At 44.5% G+C, this 24,387-nt stretch overlaps 2 protein-coding genes across 2 annotated transcripts in view; both read right to left on the bottom strand.

The window, feature by feature from the left end:
• Positions 1-3,233, bottom strand: part of wdr89 (WD repeat domain 89) — a 4,684-nt gene extending 1,451 nt beyond the window's left edge. The window contains exons 1-2 of the mRNA XM_076027699.1: positions 3,028-3,233; positions 1-2,023 (exon numbers count right to left, since the gene is read on the bottom strand). The exon at positions 1-2,023 is cut by the window's left edge and continues 1,451 nt beyond it. Of these exons, the coding sequence (XP_075883814.1) occupies positions 799-1,989 (1,191 nt within the window). The 5' untranslated portion in view covers positions 1,990-2,023; positions 3,028-3,233 and the 3' untranslated portion in view covers positions 1-798. The remainder of the gene's footprint in view (positions 2,024-3,027) is intronic.
• A 4,250-nt stretch (positions 3,234-7,483) lies between these two features.
• On the bottom strand, positions 7,484-23,233 carry sgpp1b (sphingosine-1-phosphate phosphatase 1b). Its single transcript, XM_076027700.1, has 3 exons — positions 22,042-23,233; positions 14,527-14,616; positions 7,484-9,373 (listed from the first exon to the last, which is right to left on the bottom strand). Exons 1-3 carry the CDS (start codon positions 22,894-22,896, stop codon positions 8,822-8,824), a joined length of 1,497 nt encoding a protein of 498 aa, XP_075883815.1. The 5' UTR covers positions 22,897-23,233; the 3' UTR covers positions 7,484-8,821.
• Positions 23,234-24,387: the final 1,154 nt, after the last annotated feature.

A 24,387-nucleotide genomic window follows, 5' to 3' on the forward strand; every position in this document is an offset into this window, starting at 1 on the left:
TGTGTGTGTGTGTGTGCCTGTGTGGGCAGTGAGGAAGCACAGATTCACACACATTGGCCTTTCTGCTCAGCAGGTCTGGCCAGTGAAGACATGCCCCAAGGGTGTGTGACCCCACAGTCGCAGTGTGGGGTCAGAGGTCACGGTGAACCAAGCTGTGTCCACAGCAAAGCTATCAGGTTCAGTTGAATACCGTCGTGGTTACTACACAGTACAGTGCAGTTCTAACATCACAGCGACTCAGGGAAATGTTTCTCCGGTGAAGAACTCGTCCTTCACCAGAGAGATGAATCAGTACTATATTTATATATGCATATATACATACATATACAAACGCATATATGTATGTATGAATGTATGAATGTAGACTTTAATCCAGAGGTCTGTGAAGGTTCTCAGCCATCCAGGTCATCTTAATGTGGAAGGGTTGAGTTGAGGCGACTGGATTTGTTCTTGCGACCTTCAACACGTCTCGCCTCTCATCCCAAAGGCTTCTTCAGGTCGAACTGAAGACCTGAAGAAAACTATTGGATGAGAGGCCAAACAAGATGGCAAGAACAAGTCCAGTCACCTCACCTCAACTCAACCCTACTAAATTAATACAGAGGACTTCATAGTTTCACACCTCGTCCTTTTGGAGTTGAAACAAGCAAGAGAGGAGCAACAACTCAGAGCAAGAACACAGTTCCACTGCGTCAGACGTCTTCCTCGACTCTGAAAACCTTCTTGACGTGCAGCAAAAAATGTCATTGTTAAAAGAAGTTCTCCGTCTTCCTCCGAGATGGAGTCTTGGCAAAGAGGTTAAAAGTCGTCTGAACGAGCGTTTGGACATTTTCCTCCCGGCTTCTTCTCTCTGTGATAGCTGTGCTTCTTGTGCGGCCTGGACTTGAGGCTCAGGGCCGACCGGCTCTTGGCCGACTCCTTCCTCCCCTCCTCGCCGCCGCCACCTGCTGTCCAGAGCAGCAGCTGGCCGTCCTCCCCCCCGGTGACCAGGGCCTCCTGCGCTGCGTCCCAGGAGAAGCAGCGCACCGTGGAGGTGTGGCCGCCCCGGAGGCTCCCGAGGAGCCGCAGCCCCTCACCGTCACACTCCAGCAGGTGGAGCCGCTCGCCGCTCTGCTCGCCGCTCTGCTCGCCGCTCTGTCCGCCCACCACCAGCAGCTTCCCGGCCTCCTCCAGCCAGGCACCGCCCACCAGGTAATCCAGGGAGCCCTGCAGCGCCCCCGCCAGGCTGCGTGCGTCCCGGGTGCTGAAGACGGTGAGGGGCTGGTCGGTGTGGAGCTGCTGCAGGTCCCACAGGTGCAGCCCCTCGTCGTGGCTCAGGCACAGCAGCCGCGCGTAATCGGCGCCGCACCAGCAGATGGCGCCGGCCGACGAGTCGCTGTTGCAGGTGGCCAGCAGGGCGTCGTCCTCTGCGCCGCGGCTCAGGTCGAACACGTTGACCAGGCCGTCGGTGGAGCCCGTGGCCAGGCGGTTCCCGTCCACGGGGTGGAAGCGAACCTGGGTGACGTCGTCGCTGTGCGACTCCGAGTAGACGCCGAGCGGCGCCGCCCCGGGCCGCCGCACGTCCCAGAACACCAGGAAGCTGTCCTCATCGTCCACCTTCTCGGTGCCGGCGCACAGCAGCGTGCCGCCGGCGTTCAGGTCGAAGCTGCAGTAGACGTGCGACGGGTCGCTCCTGAAGAGCTGCACCTCCTCCGCCGCCGCCGCCTCGCGGACGTCCCACACTCGCACGGTGCCGTCGGCGGAGCCCGAGTAGAGGAGGTGGGGGGAGGTGCGGGAGAAGCGCACTCCGCAGAGCGCCCCCTTGTGGCCATGCTGCTCTGCCACCAGGCTCAGGGTCTCCTTGCTGTGGAGGCGCACGGTGAAGTCGGAGCAGCTGACAGCCAGCAGGCCGCTGGGCTGCAGGGCCACGTCCAGCACGTAGGTCCGGTTCTGACTGCGAGAGCGCCGTGAGATGGACAGAACCTGCAGCTTCTCCTCCAAACCCTCCATGATGGTTCTGCGTGGCAGCGGTGACCCACCAGCACTTCAAGAGAAGTCAAAATGGACAAGTTACACTGCAGTATTCGTACATCATATGAATACACAGGTAGATGGTCTTGTGCATATGTAGGTTTATGGATGTGTGTGTGTGTGTGTGTATGTACATACACACACAAATATGCAGTCACAAAAACACATACATATACATACATAAATACACACACACACACACACACATATATATGTATATATATATATATATAAATATACACACACACATAAATACACAGACACAAACACACAAATAAATACATACATAAATACACACACACACACACATATATATATATATATACACACATACATATATATACGTATATATACATATATACATATATACACATACATATATATATGTATATATATATATATATATATATATACATATATACACATACATATATATATGTATATATATATATATATATATATATATATATATATATATATATACATATATATATACGTATATATATATATATATATACGTATATATATATATATATATACGTATATATATATATATATATATATATACATATATATATATACATATATATATATAAATATATATATATATATACATATACACATATATATACATATACATATATATATATATATATATATATACATATACACATATATATACATATACACATATATATACATATATACATATACACATATACATATAAATACATACATACATACATACATACATACATACACACACATATAAAGATTTACATAAATTAAATTCTAAACCATGATTCCGATCATACATGCAAGCAACAATGTCACATGTAGCAATAGCGTTATATTTAGAAAATGCAAAACGTCTATTCATTAACTAATAACGTCGTATTTATTTTTAGAAATATTGCTTAAATCATAGCTAAAACCAAACTAACAGTAATTGATCTGATAATGTAAACATCTCGTCTAAGCATGTGACAAGTCACGGTCTGGAAGTTTTCAACTTACCTTTCGCCAGAAACACGGATTTATAAAACAACAATGGTCAAATGTATGGACGACTTGCACACATCCCGAAATATTCTCACCACTCTAACTGTCATCTTTTACAACAACAAGGTTGCTAATTAAAAGTTCGACCATTAAACACTAACGTTTTCTCCCCACCATCGCTGCGTCCTCTTCATGGCGCAGCAGGCATGGACGGTGCGTGTGTCACAATATTATCAGTCGGGTAGAAATACTTCTCATTAAATGGTTCCGCTCTTGTTGGACACGGCTGCTGGACGCGTTCCTTTTACTATTTTTTTTTTATGGCTTTGGGTTTTGTTACGGTTTCCACCAGCAAACACAATGAATCTGTATTGTATTGGTACTACTTTTTTTTTTTTTTTTAATATTTAATACATTTTTGTACGAAAGAATTACACTCGCTGACATTTTTGAATTTCTTTTTCATTTTGAGTCCCCAGTACTCCAGCAGGGGGCAGTAGACGGCTTCCCCTGTCAACAAAGCTTTTCAGAATAGGTTTCCAGTTGACCCGAGAGATAGTCCAGCCAAATCGCAAAAAAAAAAGAAGAAAAAAAAGATTGTAATCTGAACATCTTTGATGCAATCATCATTAGGCTGAGACACAAAAGGTGAAAAAACAAATCATTCAATCGTTTCTGTAATGCTGTTTATCTATATTGACATCTTATTAACAGATAACTTCTCATTTAAAAAAAAAAAAAAAAGTACATACACAGTTCAACACAGTTCACCTACTGTGCATTTACTTTATGAGGCTGAAGGAAAAAGAAGAGGAGAAATGTGTCTGATATTAATGACAGCGACTGCAATCTGTCTCCGTCACTGCAGCCAGGAAGCTTTGGCAGAGCCACGTGGAAAACTGGCTGTCCGACGTCCCGTCACCATCTGGGTATGAAGTGCAGCAGCAGCAGCAGCAGCAGCAGCAGAGACACACTGCAGTGCAGTGCAGTGCAGGTGAAGACATGATGAAAAACCACCCTGTGCCATTATTAAAACAGAAAGGCCCCATATGAAGCCTGACTTCCTGGTGGATGAGGTTTCCCATGTTGGTTTTAGGTTCCAGGACCCAAAGGAAAAGTTTTGAATAGTTGCCCAGTGCTCCAAATAACCAGCATGAGAATCTCATCGCAGCCACACAACAACGACAAAGAGGATCCACGAGTCATTTCCAAAACTGGTCAACAACAGTTCAGATTTTGGGGTTAGATGTCGGAAATTTCTATGCTGGTATTTTTCGGGTTTTTTTAGTCAGTAGCCATTTTGAACTAGATGTAATAAACCAATCAAAACACACCTGATGGTTCGCTTCCCTCTATTGGCTAAACACAAAGATTTTATTGCACATAACGGAACAATGTGTGTGCGTGTGTGTGTGTGGACCTGCTAACCACTGTACCACCGTGTTGGTTGTTCCAGACGATGAGAAATAAAGCTCTGTGAAAAGTCAAGCAAAACCACTGACAAAGGATGGCGGGCAGATTTATTTGGTTCGGGGCAAACAGACAAAAAGCTCATCAGGTCATTAACACATATTTCTCATGCAAAAAAAAAAAAAAAAAGAAATCAAGGAATGCAAAAAACGTGAGTGAGGGTCAAAGGGTCAAATATCTTAAATTTCTGTTGACATGAACAATAGACTTAAGTGTGAAATACAGTGACTTGCTGTTTTGCTCACTCATATAAAGGCAGTGCAGGATACTCGAGTTCTGAGAATTCTAAAACTGATCAATGAATCGGGAAGTTTTTCGTTCACTCCCCGTCCCTGCAGATACACACAAAATAGAAAGAGCTACAAAGTGCAAAAGGCAACAGGAGGAGGAAGAGGAGGAAGAGGAGGAGGAGGAGGGGAGAGGGGAAGAACGCTGGGAGCACAGTTCGCATACTTCTCTCTGTTGGACAGTAAAAGGCACTCAAAGGGAAGGAAAGCATGGAGGAGGTTCCACCCAGCAGGCTACAGGCTGACAGTCACAAACACCTCATTTGGTCAGAGTAACAATTGATTATCGTAGAAAAGTGGTCTTATAGAAAAGAGATCACGCAGGTTCATCACCTTTAAAAAAAACAAAACAACAATAACTCTAAGTTTGCTTTTATGAACGGTGGCTATTTTGAAGAACTTAAATATAAAGGGTGTTTGAGTTATTTTGCACTTTTATTGATTCCTACATAATTCCATGTGCGTTCATACGTAGTTTTGATGCCTTCAGTGAGAAACTGCAATGTCAACAGTCATGAGAATGAAAGAAAAGACATTCAGTTCACAGGGTGAGTCCAAACTGTTGACTTGTAGTGTATATATTAAGCCAAACCTATTTAGTTTTGACAAATGTGGAATGAAACGTCACAGGTGCTTTTCCAAAGGCGGTGCACGATCCACGAATCTGGTCGAGTGCAAACACATGGAAAGAATGTAGGAAATGCAGCTTTACGAGAAGGAAAAGAAAGAAAAAAACAGAAACGTTTTAGTCGTTAAAATTGTTTGAGTTTAAAAAAACAAAAACTCTGGGCATTGAAACTCGTTTTGTAGCTGCCACAGACAAAATGGAGTTGAAAGAAAAATATATTTTGGTTTCATCTTATTTAGTCATCTCTTCATTTATTCTGAAAAAACCTTTCCAGACAATCCCGGCAAAAACCGGGGCCTGGAAATGTTCTTCGAAAGTTTTTTTTTAGCTTCAGCATCAAAACCATTTGATGAGCGGCCACCGGCTGACATTGTGTTTCCATCCAGAGCGGCAGCGTGAGTTCTGCAGCAGTTCTGCAGAAACAAAGAGCGAGCTTCCTGGTTCACGGACACACAGATATCCACGTTCACACAAGAGGGGGAAAAAAAGGGAACAGCAACAATCAAAAGAATTGGGATTGTGCCACAAAGAAAGGCCACAGGAAGTGAAACGGCGAGTCAAACAGCGGCGACGCCTAAACCTCCGCCAGACCGACCGATCCCAGCAGGACCCCAGCAGGACCCCGGCAGGACCCCAGTGGGACCCCAGTGGGACCCCAGCGGGATCGAGGCTCCAGCCAAGCCGCTCCTTCTTTTACTGTTCAACCTCCGTTTGCTTGTTTGTCCGGGGGCTTCCAGCCAATCACGCTGCCGCTCAACACAGGAGGTCCAGACCACTTCAGACTGCACTTTAAAGCCGCATGTTCGCAACAATCCATTTACCCGCGATGTAAAATTAAACATGACGAGTGGACAAAGTGACAGAAGTAACAATAATAGTAATGATAATAATAATAACAAAAATAATAATAATAATCAGACTTCTGCTGTACAGAAACACAGTAGTTAATTTAGCGCAGAAGCTAATTTCGGACATTTAAAACACGTCGTGAATAAATGAACAATCTTGTACTTGAACAAATGACGTGGTGACACTACGCTGCTGCGAAACATGGTCTTCATAGACAAACTCAATCATTTTGATGGCTTTTGTTTTTGTAAATGGAAGCTTCTCTTGTGTGTTTCCTCCATTGAACAACGTCACCCTCATCAGAGGTTTTTCACTCACTCAGCAAACTAAACCGTCACCAACACAGGGAACCTATGCAATGCAAAAAAAATTTTTCTTTTCGCAAACATTAATTTGAATGTGGAAAAACAAAATATGTGCCTCAACAGTTCAATCCACTACTGCCTAAAGGACTGAACAAACTCAAGTCAACCCAAAAAATGAAACGTTTAGGACCCACTTCAAACTTTCCTGCCTAACCAGGGGAGGGCAGTGCATTTAGGGAACAGTGCATTTATCTAAAAATAATAGAAATAATAATTATAATAATAATAATAAAAAAATCAAAGGACAGTACCATATCTATTTACATACTTATAAAGTTTTAGTTTTGAGGTGAAATGTCACCAGCAACACCTGAAAGCCCTCAAACAAGGCACCTCCCCCACAACTAGTGAGAGGAATGTGTGAGCACAGATGTCTTGTTACCGCCTTTTATATATATATATATATATATATATATATATATACACATATACATATACATATATATATATGTATATATATATGTATATATATATATATATGTATATGTATATATATATATGTATATGTATATACATATATATATATATATATATGTATATGTATATATATATATGTATATATATATATATATATATATATATACACACATATACATATACATATATATATATGTATATATATATATATATGTATATATATATATATATATACATATATATATATGTATATATATATATATATATATATACACACATATACATATACATATATATATATGTATATATATATATATATATACACATATACATATATATACATATATATATACACATATACATAGCTATACATATACATACATATATATATATGTATATATATATACACATATATACACATATATATGTATAAATACATATATACATACATATATATACATATACATATCTATACATACATATATACATATATATATATATATATATATGTATGTATAAAAAATCAGATGCAAATCCAAAGCAAAACAATAAAAAAAAAATTGTATAAGACAAAAGCAAAAACACCTGAGCTGTGATGGAAAAATGAGTTTGTCATCTGCTGCCATGTTGCAACCTGACGCATCTTCCAACCGACTGACAAATCCGACTTGAAAGAATGTCTTGTTATTTGAATTAAATTTGTGAGCTCGGCGCTGGAATGCTCCGTCCATATGGCATTTTCTCTTTTTATTTTTCGCGCTGACTTGGTAAAAAGTGGAAGAATAAAATGAAAAATTTGAACATAGAATTGTTGACCATTTAAAGCTAATTAACAGGAAATAGTTGTGATTTACATAATCACATAATCAAGTTAAAAATATAACATTTCATTAGGTTCCTGTCCAACTTTTCTCTGTTCACATTGGATAAAATAATTAGGCTGAAAATTTTCATTTCCAAAATTCAAGTTTTCCCTCTTTGCAGATACAGTTCATGACTACACTGTGGAAAATGTAGAGTTTTTCTTTTCTTTTTGTCTTTATTAATGCCTGAGCTGGATCGTCCTTCCTCCACACGTGTGCAGATTAAATCGTCTTCCTGTGGGCCTGGAAGTGGTTCTGTGCATTCAGGGGCATCTGAAAAACAGGAAGTGGGGTTTACAGTGTAAGAATGACGCCGGGACGAGTGGACAAAAAGTCCGGGCGTCCGCGGCTTCCCAAGCAAAGTGAGAATTTCCGCTTGTCCTCCTGAATCATGAAGTATGTGCCCGCTCATTAACTCCTGACGGGAAGAACAATCGATCACACGCAAGAATGGGAAGAGTCATCGGGGATGCACACTTACATCGTTCTACTCTGGTCACGCAAAGTTCAAGCGCATCGAATAAAAGGGGGAGAGGAGGCATCCGTTGCAAATAAGGGCCATAGATGTTAAGATCAGAACTTTAAAAAAAAAAAACATGAAATCAAAAGTATCCTATTGCTGTACGTCGACGCTGAAAAGAAACAAACATGACCGTAGAAGGAATTCCAGAGGAACAAAGTCCTGGGGGTCCCAACAGAGATCGCTTGACGCTGGGATTAAGGTTTTACCCTCAAAGTTGTGCGCGTGCTTCCGTGAACTCTTCAAAAACAGAAACCGATAAAATGGCCAAGTGAAATGCTCGGATGTGGATAATTCGACTGTGGATAACAGTCGAGGCCAAAGTGCTGGCTGATCCCGGCCGTCGGGAATGTTTCTGGGTCCGGGATGGGCATCGCGCGAAGGTCTTGTTCCAAGAGTCACTTGGCCAGTCAGGCGAGCTGCAAATACCCGAAGAGAAGTGGGACCAGGAAGAGCACGTTGAAGCCCATGGTTCCGTAGACGATGTAGCGGTACGGCAGCTCCACCTTCATGTTCTGCCGGGCTTTCCTCACGTCGGTGCCAGGAACCCCGGTCGCCCAGCACACGGCCGGAATGGTCACTGCTTTCATCAGTGCCCGCGTGGCCATGAGCACCAGCACGCCCACGGTGTGCCGCAGCATGGCGCCGCCCACCAGCCCGGCGCTGAGGGCGGGCATGGTGAGGGGCAGCTGGTCGGGCGTGGGATCGGGCAGCAGGCCCAGGAGGTGGTTGACGTGGGAGGCCAGGGCCACGCCGGCGCCCGTGGCCAGGATCTGGGCGGTGTCGCCCCGCGAGGTGCTCCAGGTGTCCAGGGTGAAGGAGAAGAGGCCCATGCCCAGGTGGAGGGCCACGATGACCAGCGGGGCGTGGCGGCCGCTCAGGTAGTAGGCGTCGATGGAGTCCAGCGTGGGCAGGAAGAGCAGCAGGATGAGGCCGCTGTAGAGGACGCCGGCGATGACGTCCTGCACGGGACAGAAACCGAGACGGGGGAGGGGTGGTCAGAGAGCGATTTGGTAGCGGTTTGGTGCAGTTGGCAAAAAAAAATGGACGTCCAAACAACGCACAACTGTACATGGAGTCTTTGTCTTACTCACTCGGGCCTTTCCATTCCTTTCGGAACAGAGGTCATTGACCAAATGTTTCCACCGTCTTCTAACTTTCCCTCCATGTTTTTTTTTTTTTTACAGAATCGGGTTGTTGGTCCTACGTCCAACCCCCAACCTGGAGGACCAGGCCAGGGCACTAATTTTGGTCTGGACTCTGGACTTTCCCACGGAATACTTGCCCGACTTGGTTGAACCTGCCAGGGACTGAGCCCCAGTTGGTCTAGCTGTCCGGGTCATAGGCCCTGTTTGCACTTGGTCACTTGTAACTGTTTTGGGGGATTGGATCACGAGAACGGATCTCGAAGCGTCTGTTCGCACGTAGCATTAACATGCGTCTCGAGCGTGCCATTTGTGATCGCATTACACCCCCCCTGGGGCCAGTAAAGCGCAAAACCAATGCTAGTTTTACATGACAGAAAATAAGAATCAACTTCCTGTTTGCGGACTATATCGAGTCACTCGTTTTAATTCTACTGCAACTCGTATGGATCCGAACGAGGAGTAACGACTGGTGCGACAGAGTGGCGAAGACTTTATTTTCGGATCAACAGTGGCTGGCAAATTTTCGGATGAAACGTCGCACATTTAATCTCATATGTTGGGGAAACTGCGACCGCTGCTCCGCTGACAAAATACGCTAATGCGGAATGAAATTTATTAGTATCCTAATAAACGAGTCTAACAAAAATGATTTGTTTCCGCTTCTTGTTTGTAACTTTATAATGACGACGCCGGGAGGTGGGGCGCCGACCAAGTGCGTACACGGGAGAGGTGAGTGGAGTAGGCGGTCCTTAATGTGGACTGAGCTGGCATTCTGTTGGCACGTCCGTGACGAATGCGTTTTCATGCGATGCGACTACCTTGTATTCGGATGACAAAAACGGATTTGGACTGTTTGCACTTGGTTACTTGGTGTGTTTTTTGCCGATCGGAATACGAAAAACGCATGAAATGACCAAGTGCAAACAGGGCCATAGAGTCACCCAAGGTTCCCCACCACATCGAGGTAAGCAGTAAAAGGGGAACGACGTCTTCATTAAGATAGGTCCCCTATCGGGTTTTTTTTAAAGTGTTTTTTTCGTCATGAAAATATTTATTGCTGTGTTTTCCGTGCAAGGACGACAGGGGGTTTACAGGAAATAGGAAACTGTTGAGCTTGGCACGCCACTACACACCAGGAACAAAGGTCGTCCAGGTCATTTGTTTGCAGCTCGGGTCAATAAGTGACAGTTGGCTGCGTTTTCACTGACACATAAAGGGCACAAAGCTTGAAACAGTTTTGGCAGACCTCTTTCTCGAGCAGTACTTCTACCTTACCTACCACCAAGCCACTTGCACAACCATTTAACCCCTTGAAAAACATAAATCCCGTCGACAAACGTGCTTCCACGCAACAGGCTTGATAGCTACTTGATAATACGTTGGCATTCACGTTGTAAGTACGTGAACTAAAGATACTCGAAAATTTTATGTTAAAAGATATGTAGATGTAGCTTTGTGCTGTAATGGCAATGTATTTTTGTCCTGCTATCAAAAACGTATTGTTCTGGAACCAATATCAAAACAGTTTTTAAAGATACCCTGCGCTGACGATACTGTAACATCAACAACACTACTACATTCCTAATTAGAGGAGTTGTATTCTCGTATTTGTATGATTTTAGTTGAATACAATGGAAGGTGTTCAGGACCTGTCCTGCAGCCAGCCACCAGGGGGCAAATGGTTTGGCTTCTGAATGCATTTTGTCCAAGTGTATATAGAGTCAGCTGTGTGTGCAAAGGGTGGAGAATGTAAATGAACTTTTAATAGTCTTTGCTGTGTGCTCAGCAACGTACTTCCCTGGAATGAGAATGCAATCATTCAAACTGTTTGACGACGTAGCTCCACCGACTCCCGGCGCTGGTGGGCCCCCAGAGTACATCTTGTCCAGATAACAACCACTGGCCTGCTACACTTCAAACATCTACTTAGATGCTTGAGCACACACAGCGGTGCATTCACTTATCTCAAAGTTAGTCATTAACCCTTGACAGACAGCTTGAGTCACTGAGTTTGCGTCACAAACTGGCAGAGACCTGTTGTCTGGGTGCACTACAGGTCCACACTGCTGCAGGCTGAATCACTGCAGAGATGTCCTCTGGGTTATTGACCCCTTGCCTAATGGCCTTGCACAAACTCACGGGAGTTAAACCCAAGTTTAAGTCAAGATCCAAACAGGTGAAGACCGTCGAGGTGGGCGGAAAGCTTCCTTGAAGGAACACATGACGTAGCCTCAACAATGGATAGCACGTGGAAGGAAGGAGGAAGGAAGACCGAGGCTGGCTCTGTCTTGCCCCTTATTGGCTGTGGTATAGTCCATGACACAGTGATAGCTGAGACACAGGAAACAGGAGTGGTACGATGAGGTCACATATTATTCATACGTTGACTTTTGATCGTTTAATTATCAGTTGACTGCACAACTTTATATCTGTAATAGTTGAGATAAGATGCCAGATAATGGCATGAGTAATCTGTAACACGTAGGTAAATAAATTCAATATATATAAATATATATATGTACTATATAATAAATAGTATATATATATATAATACAAATTACGTAGAAATCTGCCTAAGTGTTAAATAAGTGTTTTATTGCGCCTGTACTAAAAGTGTAGTTTGCCACATTTCACAGCCATCTTTGTAATTCAGCAGGCTCGTCGTTGAAGAGATGACCTCAAACCGCTCTTCCTGATACAGTGGAGACTGGCTTGCTGGGCTCTAACGCTGGATTGCGGAAGCCTTTGCGTGTGTCCTCCTGCTCTTAATCGTGCTAATGACTTCTACAGACACCTGGTGTGTGTTTACACTGGCGAATGCTTCCTGAAATGAAACACCGTCTCGGTGTCGGCTTCTGACCGCAGCAGTGAGGTGAGGATACAATCGTGACTTCATTTACCAACCGAGGTCTCCTCGTGTTACGGCAGTTGTGGTTTCTCGTCAGATGCCTTTGGTCTCCGCCACATTAGCCTTGGAGACCAAAGGCAAGTCAATGACGGGCCGACTAGTCCAGCCGCCTTTCCATTGCTTCACAATCAAGTCCATTCCACTTTATCGGTAGGTGGAACGACACTATCAATAGAAATCCACACGACTGTTTTCTCTCCTGGGACGACAGTCGCAGAGAGAGCCAGTGACTTCTGGCGGGACGTGACGCAGCCCCCAGCTGACAGATGTGCCATGAGGTTTCTGAGGTGGCGGCCGTGACCACCAGCGCCGCCTACAGGCTCCCGCTAAAAGCCCCGAAGAAGCCCTCTGATGTGGACGTACCTTCTGAAGTTTGTCTGGGAGGACGGCCAGCGCACTGCTCCCACATCATTCACGTCGCCACGGCGACGGGTCGCCCCGGCAGCCCACCGTGACATCATTCACCCGTGAATAAAACTGCCCCAAACCAAACCAGATTTCATTTGAAGTGCGCATGGATGGAGGAGCCCGCGGACAAATCAGTGGTCACTGTCAGTGATTTGCCAGCTCCTAAATGCAGCTGGCGTGACCAACTACATTGACTAGATTAACTTCATGATGGTGACTGTAGCTGACTGGCAAACGCAACTTTAAAAAAATATATATATATATATTTTTTTTTGTGGGAATGCACTTTTTACACAGCAAACTTCCAGGAGGTCACAGTCAAATCAAAGCGTTGATTTAACTACTGGTCAAAAGTTTGGACACACCTTCTCATGCAATGATTTTTCTTTGTCTTTACAGCTTTCTAAATTCTGGATACACACTGAAGACATGCAATATAAGAGCAAAATGGATGTAATTGTATAGCAAATAAATAAAATTGTGAAATAACTCAACATGTTTAATATGAAGGGTGGCTATTTTGAAGTTGTTGTTTGAGTTAGTTCACTTTTTTGATTACTATAGAAGTCCACGTGTATCTGACTAAAAATGAAAAAAAAAAACGACATAAAAAATACTGCATTAGTAAAGGGTGATTGAAATTCAATATGTGAGGAGGAACATCTCATTGGCAAAAAGATGTTTTCCGGCTTGCATGAAGTCGTCTCCACTTACGCAACGAAAAAGCAAATGTGCAAAATGGGAAATGGAAAGACATTCGGTCCCCCCCACTGAATTCCACATGAATTTCACTCTCGGTCCTCGACAGGCCGAGACCTACAATAATCCCGGCGCTGCAATGAACGATGGTTCTCATGAGTGTACATGTGTTACCCAGACCTGATCTCATTCAAGCCAAATCCCTGCTGTCAGCAAAAACTTGATGCGGCAGCATCAGATAATCATCGCAGGAGCAGGTTCCTGCAGGCAGCGGCTCCCCTCAACACTTCCAGCAGTGAGAAATATGAGGTTGAGCTGTTTATTGTGTTAACGATTAATGGGTACAGGCCCGAGCACGTTGAAACGCTGCCAGATTGGCTGTCGAGAACGATAAAGCTGCAGGAAATCAGCCGGAGACGCCATGAAGGGAGAGAGGAAGTGGGCGAGAGGAACCCGTCATCTTCTTCTTCCTCAAATACATAAATGACATTCTAATCTAATGACAATCTACTGGCCAGCTTCTAATGGAGCAGCAGAAGCATGCGAGATGACAGCAAGCGCTGCTAGAAGGCCTAAATGTCGAATTCGAGCCGCTGAAAATCAGATCTGACATCATCTCAACAATGCAAGGCGGCCTGATGGGAGAGATTCCATGCTCCACGGCCGAGGAAAAGCAAAGTAGGGCGTTAATGAATGAATCAACACTGTAAATGTACGATGATGGATGTATCATTTACACCCCTATTTATTAAGTATACATACACACATTTGCAGCTAGAGGTGATAGCAGATCTGACTTGCGAACCAGACTGGGGTGACTGAGCCTGGATCTGGTCCCCCCCCCGCCCCCCGACACGTCTGCTCTCTTACTAAACTGGACACCAATACACTGCAACTGATAGATCTGGCACCGTGTGTGTGTGTGTGTCTGTGAGTGCATGCAAGGGCTCACCAAGACCGAGTGCATTCCCATGTAGATGCGGCTGATGCAGACCACCAGACACCAGCAGAGGGCCAGGCCGAACCCCAGCAGGAAGGGGTACTGTGAAGAAAGAGGAAGGTGATTCTCAACAGACAGCAATTACAAACTGAAGTCATTTGATACTGAAGAAAGCACCAGTAGCACCTTTTGAAAAAAAAAAACAAAAAACTTTTTTTACACGACTAAAGGGTTTAAGATGTTCCATCCTTTCCAGTTATTATTATTATGGTTGTTTTTTTGTTTTTTTTTTTAGTATTGAGAGCTTAGGTTTCTCATTTTTAACAGTGATGTCAAGAAGACGTCTTTGAGAGGAGTTCCTCCAATATACTGCACACTGGATGGACATACCTAGTTACAGTTATTAAGTGTTGAACTGTATATACCAGCGTTATCAAAAGTGATAACAAAACGACAAGTTCAATGTGCAGCTCTGCGGTAATAAAGTGGATAGAACTATCTATGAGCTAATAGGTCATGGACCGCCGAACAGACCTTGCAAATTTCTCTGCCACTCTGTTGTTCTCTTATCGGAAAACCTTTGGAGGGATGGCGGACTTCAAGCTGCCGCACCACATGCGACCCTCTCATCGTTTGTTTTCCAATGAGCCCAAACTGCAGCGCGCCACCTGCACTGTGTCACAGTTGCGCAGAACCTAAACGCAAACACGCGTCTTAGAAGCCAGAGTGAGACATTTTTGTTCATGTCCTCATGTTGGGAGTAACTTTGTAGCAGAAACTTCAGTCCAGTTCTTTAAATCATCTTCTATACTAGCTCAGGTCTGTGTTTTAGCTTAGCGCTGGTTGTAGGAAGAGTCAATGGAGCAACATTTTAGTGTTTTCCTCCATAAAACAACTTTATCTTCTGGTGGCATTTTGCTGTTGAACTGTTGTATTGTGTATTAATCCACTGTCATGTTAGCAACGACTTTATCGAGACACTTCTAATAGGTCGCTTTTGATAAACATTTTTGATAAACGTTAATAGTGATGAACCAGTAGCACTTTCTTATAGATTAGAGCACAGGTACTTGCATTTCAATCTGTCCTATACATACATAAATATACAACTGGTATCAATGTTGTGGTATCTGCACATTTTCTATGAGTACAAGTAGAGAACTCAACGCCGGTACCGATGCCACGATACTGGTAATAAATGTTCTAACTAAGTGCGAGTCGTTTCTTGTCGTCTCTACTGCTGTGACAAATACAACAACAAACCATCTGGAATCAGGGGAACTATCTGTGCCTGCTCTAAAGCGGTGACCGTTTTTAACCAAGCGGGCTGCAGAGTGAACAGATGCTGGACGGATGGAGAAGAAAGGAAAAAAAGAAAGTTAGTCGACAGAGAGAGAGAGAGGGAGAGAGGGAGAGAGGGAGAGAGAGAGAGAGAGAGAGAGAGAGAGAGAGAGAGAGAGAGAGAGAGAGAGAGATTGTTGCTGAGGTTGGCAACTTGCTGAAAGCCTTTTGTTCTCTCAGCGGGCGCCTCCTGTTGTTTGAGAGAGCTCTGATTTCCTCTCACACACGAGCGTTCTGTGACGGATCTCACGCAATCACGACTGCACCTCTGGCAGTTTGGGAACAGCAGGGCACGACGGCAGCGTTGGAGCCAAGGCGACCGCCGACACCGCCGACATGCACAATGTTACTGTTGCTGAGGCCATGGTTCACAACTTCCATCGAGGGGGAAATACTGGGGTGCCGAGTTTGATGTTCAGCTTTTTTTTCCAAGTATCAACATTAAAAATATAACAATTTTTTGGGATTTTGTATTAAATTGGAAATTGGATTGAAAGCTGTTTTACAGCAGGAATTAACTGGACAGAAAAATAAAAAGGTAAAAGGCTGTTTTGTGCCGACTTCTCGCTTTAAATGCCTGCTTTAATTGCAGTGCACCGTACTATACAGTGCATGTGTGTAACAACAGGGTAGAAAAGGGGATTTTTGTCTGAGACATGAAGGTGGGTTTGTACAACAGTCCTTGCAGCGTCTACTTACTGGAAACCTAAACAAACAACACATGGTGGGGACCTTTGACATATTTGTTAAGTATGTGGGTCGCCACAGAAATCCAGGCTCTGTGATGTGTAAATTGTGTAATTAAGTTTTCTGGGCGACCACACAAACTGCTTCATTACAAGACAAAGTAGTCTGATTGCATAAATACTGGACTTTCCATCTGGTTGAAACCTCTTTCAACAATGAGGAGGGGGGGGGGGGGGGGAATCGCCTTCACACATTCTGATTAGAAGCACATGGGGACAAAAGGTTGAATCATTTGGTGGGGAGACGTGTCGTGGACAATGCTGTCCAAAGGGGTCCCTGAACACAACCTCACGTCCCGTGCTGGGCTGGCACACCTCCCTCTGGCCATGCAGGTGCTGCTTGCAGCCGCTTGCAATATCCAACATAGACCAGCGCAGTTTTGAATTGTAAACTCAGAACCCCCCCCCCCCCCCCTCCCCACACACACACACACACACACAAATCAAGCCTTTTAGTCGAGCGACTCCAACTCTTCCATCTCTTTTACATCTTTAATCCCTTTAATCTCTTCCCTCCCTTCCTCCATCCTCACTTTGCCCTCACTGTGTTTTACTCCCCTTTCATCCTAATTCCACCTTCTTATGTTCAACCTAAATCCGCTCCTCTCTCTCTCCTCTGGGCCTTCTGCTCTCATCTTTTCTCCACTGATCCGCTATCAACTCTAATCTTTCCGCTACTTCCTCTCCCGATCCATCCCACTCGCTTCTTCCAGAGCTGCTCTTTTCTGCCATGCGCCTCGCCCCCTCCATTAGCCCTGTGTCTTCCGCGTCGACATCTGGCTCTGGTTTACTCGTCGGAGCCGGAGGAGGGTGGCACGAGGGAGGCGCGGAGCGGAGAAAAGCCGTTTGACTGCAGCTCGTCTGAGGGCCAAAGTCTTCGGCTTTGCTTGGACAAATGATCTGAGGCTGTGCCGTCCAGCGAGAAGCCACACAGAGCTGCTCTGCTGTGGCGAGCAGCAGGGTGCGCGCCTGCCTTCTGTTGGAACAATCCCACAGGGTTGGAAACAGGGCTGGGCTGTATACCCTGAAAACATGCTTGATATCTAATAGTGATGTTTCAAAACTTTGGAATGTACTCCCAAAAACATTCACACGCTCTCAATTTAAAGGTTAAGTGTGTGTAATATGTGGAGATTTTGAGAAGAAACAGCGACATCGAGTGGATACAGTTTGGATTGCAGCGGTCTTTCACGCCTCCTCCCTCCCCCGAGCTTGCCAGAGAACTACGGTGGCCTGCGCACACCCCTGGATACCTCATCTAAGAGGTATCCAAAGAGCTCCAAAGAGCTCTCACACACTGGCAGGACTACATCTCTCAGCTGGCCTGGGAACACCTTGGGGTCTCGCCGGATGAGCTGGAGGAGGTGACTGGGGCCAGGGAAGTCTGGGTGTCTCTGCTGAGACTGCTGCACCCGTGACCCAACTCCAGATAAAGCGGCAGAAGAAGAAGAAGATGGCAGCCAACTGGGAGCAAGACCCTTGCTCTATGCATAATTATTATATATATAAGAACTGCTCTATGCGTAGGAAAACCAAATTACTTTATTACATAACTTCATTAGTACTTGGTACCCATTCAACTTGGGTTGTTCTTATCTGTTCCTCGGCCCGCTAGTCACCATTCATGCAGCGGCAACTAACATTTTGAGACACATCTGTCTGCAAATCAACGTCGTAGAAAGAAGAGTGCAAGGTAGGCTGTGGCAAGCGCTCAAAGGTTTGGCTTCACTTTGAAAGAGAAAGCAGTGAAAAGTCAAGTACAGTACAATCAGGAAGCTACTTAGCTGCAAAACAGGCTGCGCAAGTATTCTGACAAAACTTCTGGGACAAAGTAGACTTGTGTTGCGGTCACAGCCATCAAGCCCCAGCGTGTCAACATCAGTCACAACTAGTGCTAACATTGCTAGCAGCCCCTGTTCCGCACCACATGTATTTCGGTTCCAACAAAAATGACGTTTGAACTCCTATTTTTCACTAAGAAATCATCACCCAGAACCGTTTTTAGAATTTGACTTTTTATTGGAATTGAAAATTGAAGTTCCACATGTTTTTTTGTTTGTATGGTTTTTGTAACATTTGTTTCTCGAACAGTAAGCAGAGAGCAGTTTGTTTAGCATCAGCCAAATCACTACCCCAGAGATTTAAACATCCTTAGTTTGAAGCAGAGTGATACATTGCTCTGCCCCAGTTGGAAAGAACAGGAGCTGGATCTCAAGCTCTTACTCTGAATTTTCAGTGCCCGAATCCTGTAAAGTTATAGCTTTTCAGATTTACCGATATGCATCGAAGATGTGAATAATTTAGTGTCCATCTTCACAAATACATTACGATGATAAATGATGAATGACCCAAACCAAAACAATCTCATACATTTGTTCATGTCTATCCCTGATGGTTGGATGCATTGTGCAGGAATATTTTCATATTCTCCGGGTCGGTGGAGAGACCTCTGGAATATTTTTCGGTAAAACAAAACCTATGTTCAAGTTTCAACCCTATTTTCATCCCATATAGATGCGTGTTAGCGGTGGGGCAGTGGGTGGTCTTATCTGCTGCTCCAGACCGCTCGGTGGGCTGCAAGGCTTTGAATAGCGATTGTTTTGTGTAAAGATTATACTGTATGTCAATGGCTAAACACTGCTTATACGTGCACACACTTGGCATGAACATCATTGGCTGTCAATGAGATAGACACTAAATCTGGCTTATCTTGGAGTCTCTCACTAGGAGGTCACTGGGGTTTGGCTTATCTCCTGCAGTGGCAGACAGATAGGTACCTCTGCTCTACCCGCAAAAACCACAACACTGGGATCCCAACACTTTCCCATTTACGACTTCGGACTATTTCCTTTGCGCTCTTCCCGTAAACTGATCCAGTCATGGCAGCACAAAGCCACGTTAACGCAGGCAACTGCAGACTAATTTAACATTCCTAAAGCTTGCAGATACTGGCGCACTGATCAATTACTTCTCCTCTAGGTGAATCAAAGCAGAATCATGAGGGCAAACCAGCACTCCATGCCTTGTGTTCCAGGGAGGATGGCTGCCTGCTCGCCTCCTTGGGATGCACAGTGATGTTAGTTGGGTTTTGAACAAATGTCAGTTGCAATTTTCTAACCCATTCCCATCAACGTGTGCAATATGTGAACATGGTACATGGACCACACTGCCATGCTGCTACGGTGTCCTGCGGTTTTGTTTACATTGCTCGTGTTTCTCTTGTGTGTGCACTTCTTATTTTTCATCTATTTCCATTTTTTGTAATGTTATTCTATTCTTTTTTTATTCTATTTTGCAATTTATAGTCTTGTTTCAACCTTGGATTTTGCGTAAACTAGGCTGCTTGCAACACGGCAATGTCCCCATGTGGGACTAATAAAGGACTATCTTATCTTTTCTTATCTTAGTTCTTAGAACATTTCAGTCTGGACAAACCTTCTTACTTTACTGTTGGTATTTCTGATGTGTGACGACTGCAAAGTTATAAAGTAAAGTCACTTTAAAACACATTCAGTGTTCTTCTTCTTTTTCTTCAAAAGTTCTTTTAAGAGTGAAACAGACTTCCCATGGGTTTGTTGGTTCACTGTTGAGATTATAAGCAATGTAAGGGCTTTTGTTGGCTTTTATAGACTGAGCACAATGAGGTATTGTTCCTACTCCCTGAGTAGGAGGAAGAAAAGAAAAGAAAAGAGTTTAACTTGCAAAAGAAATGTTTCGCAGCCATGGAACAGCACTGGATTGATCAACCTAGGAATATTTGACTGATTTTAACCAATATGAGAGAACAGAAGAGGCACAGACTGACTTGTTAATTTCTAGCAGAACAGTGATTAGCTCACATCTTTATAGAAATGTTAATTTTTATTATTTTTTATGCCTTAAACATTATCATTTTTTTTCTCTCCCGCTCTTTGAACGCTGCTGTAGCTCAGCAAATCTCCCCAGTGAGGGATTAATAAAGCATTCTTCTTTCTTCTCAATAGGGAGCACCAGTGACGGTTGACCATGACCTAAATAATATGCGCTTTAAAATTTTATGATGACGTTATTCTCCCATGCAGTGTTTAAATGAAAACGTATATAAACGGGACTGGAATCAACACATAAAGATGACTTCAGAGATTTAGTCAGGCCAGCGAACTTTATCTTCTCGCTGCCGCTACCCATTAAGCCGCCCCCACTCAGCAGCAGACTTTGCTGCAGCTGCAGAGGCTACATTGCAAAAGCCAGAGACACACATCAGTCATGTGTTGAGTCTTGTTGAATTGAAGCTTTAAGATGCAGATGGGGATTTAGGATTTAGTTTCAAATGGGAACAACAAGCATACAGAATGGCAACTGTAGATGCATATCTTTTGTTTAAATCTTGTCCCGGCTGACGAAAAAACAAGTTGAGATCCAATTTTCCCTTGTAGGTTCTTACGCTTGATGGTCATTTTGGTTTAAATGCGTTTCTTTGTAATGTTGCTGATTAGCTTTTCACAGAACGGGGGGGAAAAACGTGAGAGACAGCGTCAGAACGAATCTTCTTTTGAGCCTTCTGTTGAGGTTTTGAGAGGCGTAAAACCCAGCAGTTGGAGCGAGTCCTGACGCGGTACATCCTCTCAGGAGCATCATTTCAATGCACAACATTGGATTTGTGTCTGAAGAAAGCACAACATGAAAGTAATCACGGGTTAAGTTGTGAAAACTAAATGTATTTGAGTTGCTCCTTCCTGTGCATGCAGATGCAGTGTTGAAGGTCAGCTGATGTTACATTTCTCTGGCGCACAAAGTGTTCTTGTCTCTTCAGCAAAAAGGCAGCGCTTTGAAACGAGCGCGTTGCAAAACCGCACGTGAGCAACGTTCCAGAAATTTGGGGAAGTTCAATCCCAACGACTTTCTGTGAATCAGGGAGGTGCAAACTTTACGACTGGTAACAGATGGGGAGCTGGAGCAGCAGCAGATGGATGGAGTGTTTTTTAGTGACTCACCTCATAAGGAGGGAACTACGATCTATGGTGGCATATGTAGGAGACATGACGCTTTAATATCTATTGAAAATATACAAAAGCGTTATAACAATGTCTTTGAAGCCCTGCAGTATTTAGCTCTTTATTGAAAGAGAGAATTATCCTTTCGTCCATGGAGAAAACGAAATTAACAACTTTCCTAAAGATCACGGCGGCGATCAATTATGAGAGCATATAAACGTGTGTGATGCCCTGTCCAAAGCTAACTGTCTTGAAGCTGACTCTGAAAGATGCAGAACCTAACAGTGAAAATCATCAAGGCCATTTTGGAGGAGAAGGTGATTTTCAAGGTAAAGTGATTTGAAATGCAGCTACTTTTATGATTTATGGACTATTCATACCATTTCCTTTCCCCCGAGATCAAAAAGCTTCAACCCCAAAGCCATAGTTTACAATGTAAAAGTAAAAGAGATGTATGGCCACTGTACCTCCCACCGGCAGTAGGTCATGCAGAACAGGGAGAAGGGGATGGCCGTGCCCGACATGGCATGCGTGGAGGGCATGCTGTACTCCGAGTTGTAGAACATCTCCACCTTGACCACAGGGGGCGAGGCGGGTCGGGGCCACCGGATCACATCCTTGGTGCACTGGCCGAGGTACATGACCCAGACCCACACCATGATCAGCTTCCTGCTCACCAACACGTCCACGTTCCACATGATGAACGGGAAGAAGATGATATAGAAGAGCTCGTTTCCCAGCTCGGTTCCGAACGTGAACAAGTAGTACAAGAAGCGGTTCTCGATCACGAACTCCTGCCCGGCGTCGCCCGTCAGGGAGTTCTTGCGAAGGGGCTTCAACGTGCTGCTGCCTGCGGCGGTGTTCAGGCTGCTTTTATCGCTTCCGTCGGCCCCCGGGTCGGTCTGCCCGTCACCGCCCGGGCAAACCGCATCACCGCCGGCGGTCGCTTTGGACATCACCGCACCGTTCTGCGGGGAACGGTCGTCGTCTTCTTCTCCTTCTTCGGCGCCACTTTTCACGGGGCTCGGTTCGACCGTCCTCTTTCGAACGCCTGGCGTCGTCGTGGTGGTGGTGGTGTGCCCGTGTTGGCCGTCACCGGCTGTGAATAAGTCCACATTTTGATGATCATTTCCCCCCGAGATGTGATGGCTGCAAGCCCCGTTGTTGAGCGAGTGTGTGCGGTCCGCTGACGCGCTGCTGCTAGCAGCAGAGACGGTTCTGGAAAAGGTCCCCTGAACGCCGCACCTTTGCTGAAAACGAGCAACAATGTGCGGCTCCTGCAAGTAGTGGTACAGTTCCACCAAACGGCTTCGCCTCTCCATGTTTCGCCGGGGGTTTGAAGCCGCTGCCGCTGCCGGAGAGACGAAGCCCGGACTCCGCTACTTGGCCGTGAAACTGAGACGCGCGCTAGGCTAGCGTTAGCTAGCTGAAGCCCCGCATAATGGCAAAAGTGCCCCGCCGAAAAAGTGAAACCCGAACAATTTTTGCGCGAGAAAAAAAAACCAAGAGTTGTTTCGTTCGGCAGGACACTTGATTCTGTTGCAGTCAAATAAGACGCGGGCGAACGAATGTTCGTCCAGATGCGTTCACGGTCCCGCTACCTCGTCCCTTGCAACTGACAGCTCGACTACCAACAACAAGCAGTCCGGGGAGCGCGCCTTTCCTGTTACGTTCCCGTGCTATGGGAAAAAATTTAACCCCTCTTGGTACAGCGATCTTTTTTTCTTTCTTTTTTCACATGGAAGTACAGAATTACCACGACCTGTTAAAAAGAAATCTCTGAACGCCTCTAAATGTAACCAGTATGTACAATTCAGTTTATTTTAGACGTATTTCTTTGACTAATTTAATATTATTTAACAAATTACGGTTGTATACTACCGATATATATGTATGTTTTCTTTAAAAAAAAAAAAAAATGTCCTTTCGAAGTTCATTCATTCATTCATTCATTCATTCATTCATTCATCTTCTATACCCGCTTATTCCTATTCAGGGTCACAGGGGTCTGGTGGAGCCTATCCCAGCTGTCTTAGGGCGAAGGCAGGGTGACACCCTGGACAAGTCGCCAGTTCATCGCAGGGAAAAGAAAGCAGAAACAGACAACCATTCACACTCACATGCACACCTACTGACAATTTAGAATGTTCAATTGACCTCACATGCATGTTTTTGGAGTGTGGGAGGAAGCCGGAGAACCCGGAGAGAACCCACGCAGACACAGGGAGAACATGCAAACTCCACACAGAAAGGTCCCAGGCCCGGGCCCGTTCGAAGTTAAAATTGTGTAAAATAGTGACAATTATCTTGTCATAAACAATAACATTCTGTCGCCTTTGATAATATTGGTTTCAAACATCAACGAATGACTGAAAGGATGAATGAAGGAATGAATGAATGAATGAACAACGGGTCATTAAAGGTCTGAACTTGGAAGAAGCATTTAAGGCAGCATCTTCCACGCCCGCACACTAGATCTAACTGACGCAAGTGCAGTTCCAATAGATAGATAGATAGACAGATAGACAGACAGATATAGATAGGTAGACAGATAGATAGATCGATCGATAGATAGGTAGATAGATAGACAGATAGACAGACAGATATAGATAGGTAGACAGATAGATCGATCGATAGATAGGTAGATAGATAGACAGACAGATATAGATAGGTAGACAGATAGACAGATAGATAGATAGGTAGATAGATAGACAGATAGACAGACAGATATAGATAGGTAGACAGATAGATAGATAGATAGATAGATCGATAGGTAGGTAGACAGATAGATAGATAGACAGATAGACAGACAG

The sequence above is a fragment of the Nelusetta ayraudi genome, unplaced genomic scaffold (genome assembly GCF_046127955.1).
Source record: "Nelusetta ayraudi isolate G7.1 ecotype Tasmania unplaced genomic scaffold, CSIRO-AGI_Nayr_v1 ptg000021l, whole genome shotgun sequence".
Lineage (NCBI taxonomy): Eukaryota > Metazoa > Chordata > Actinopteri > Tetraodontiformes > Monacanthidae > Nelusetta > Nelusetta ayraudi.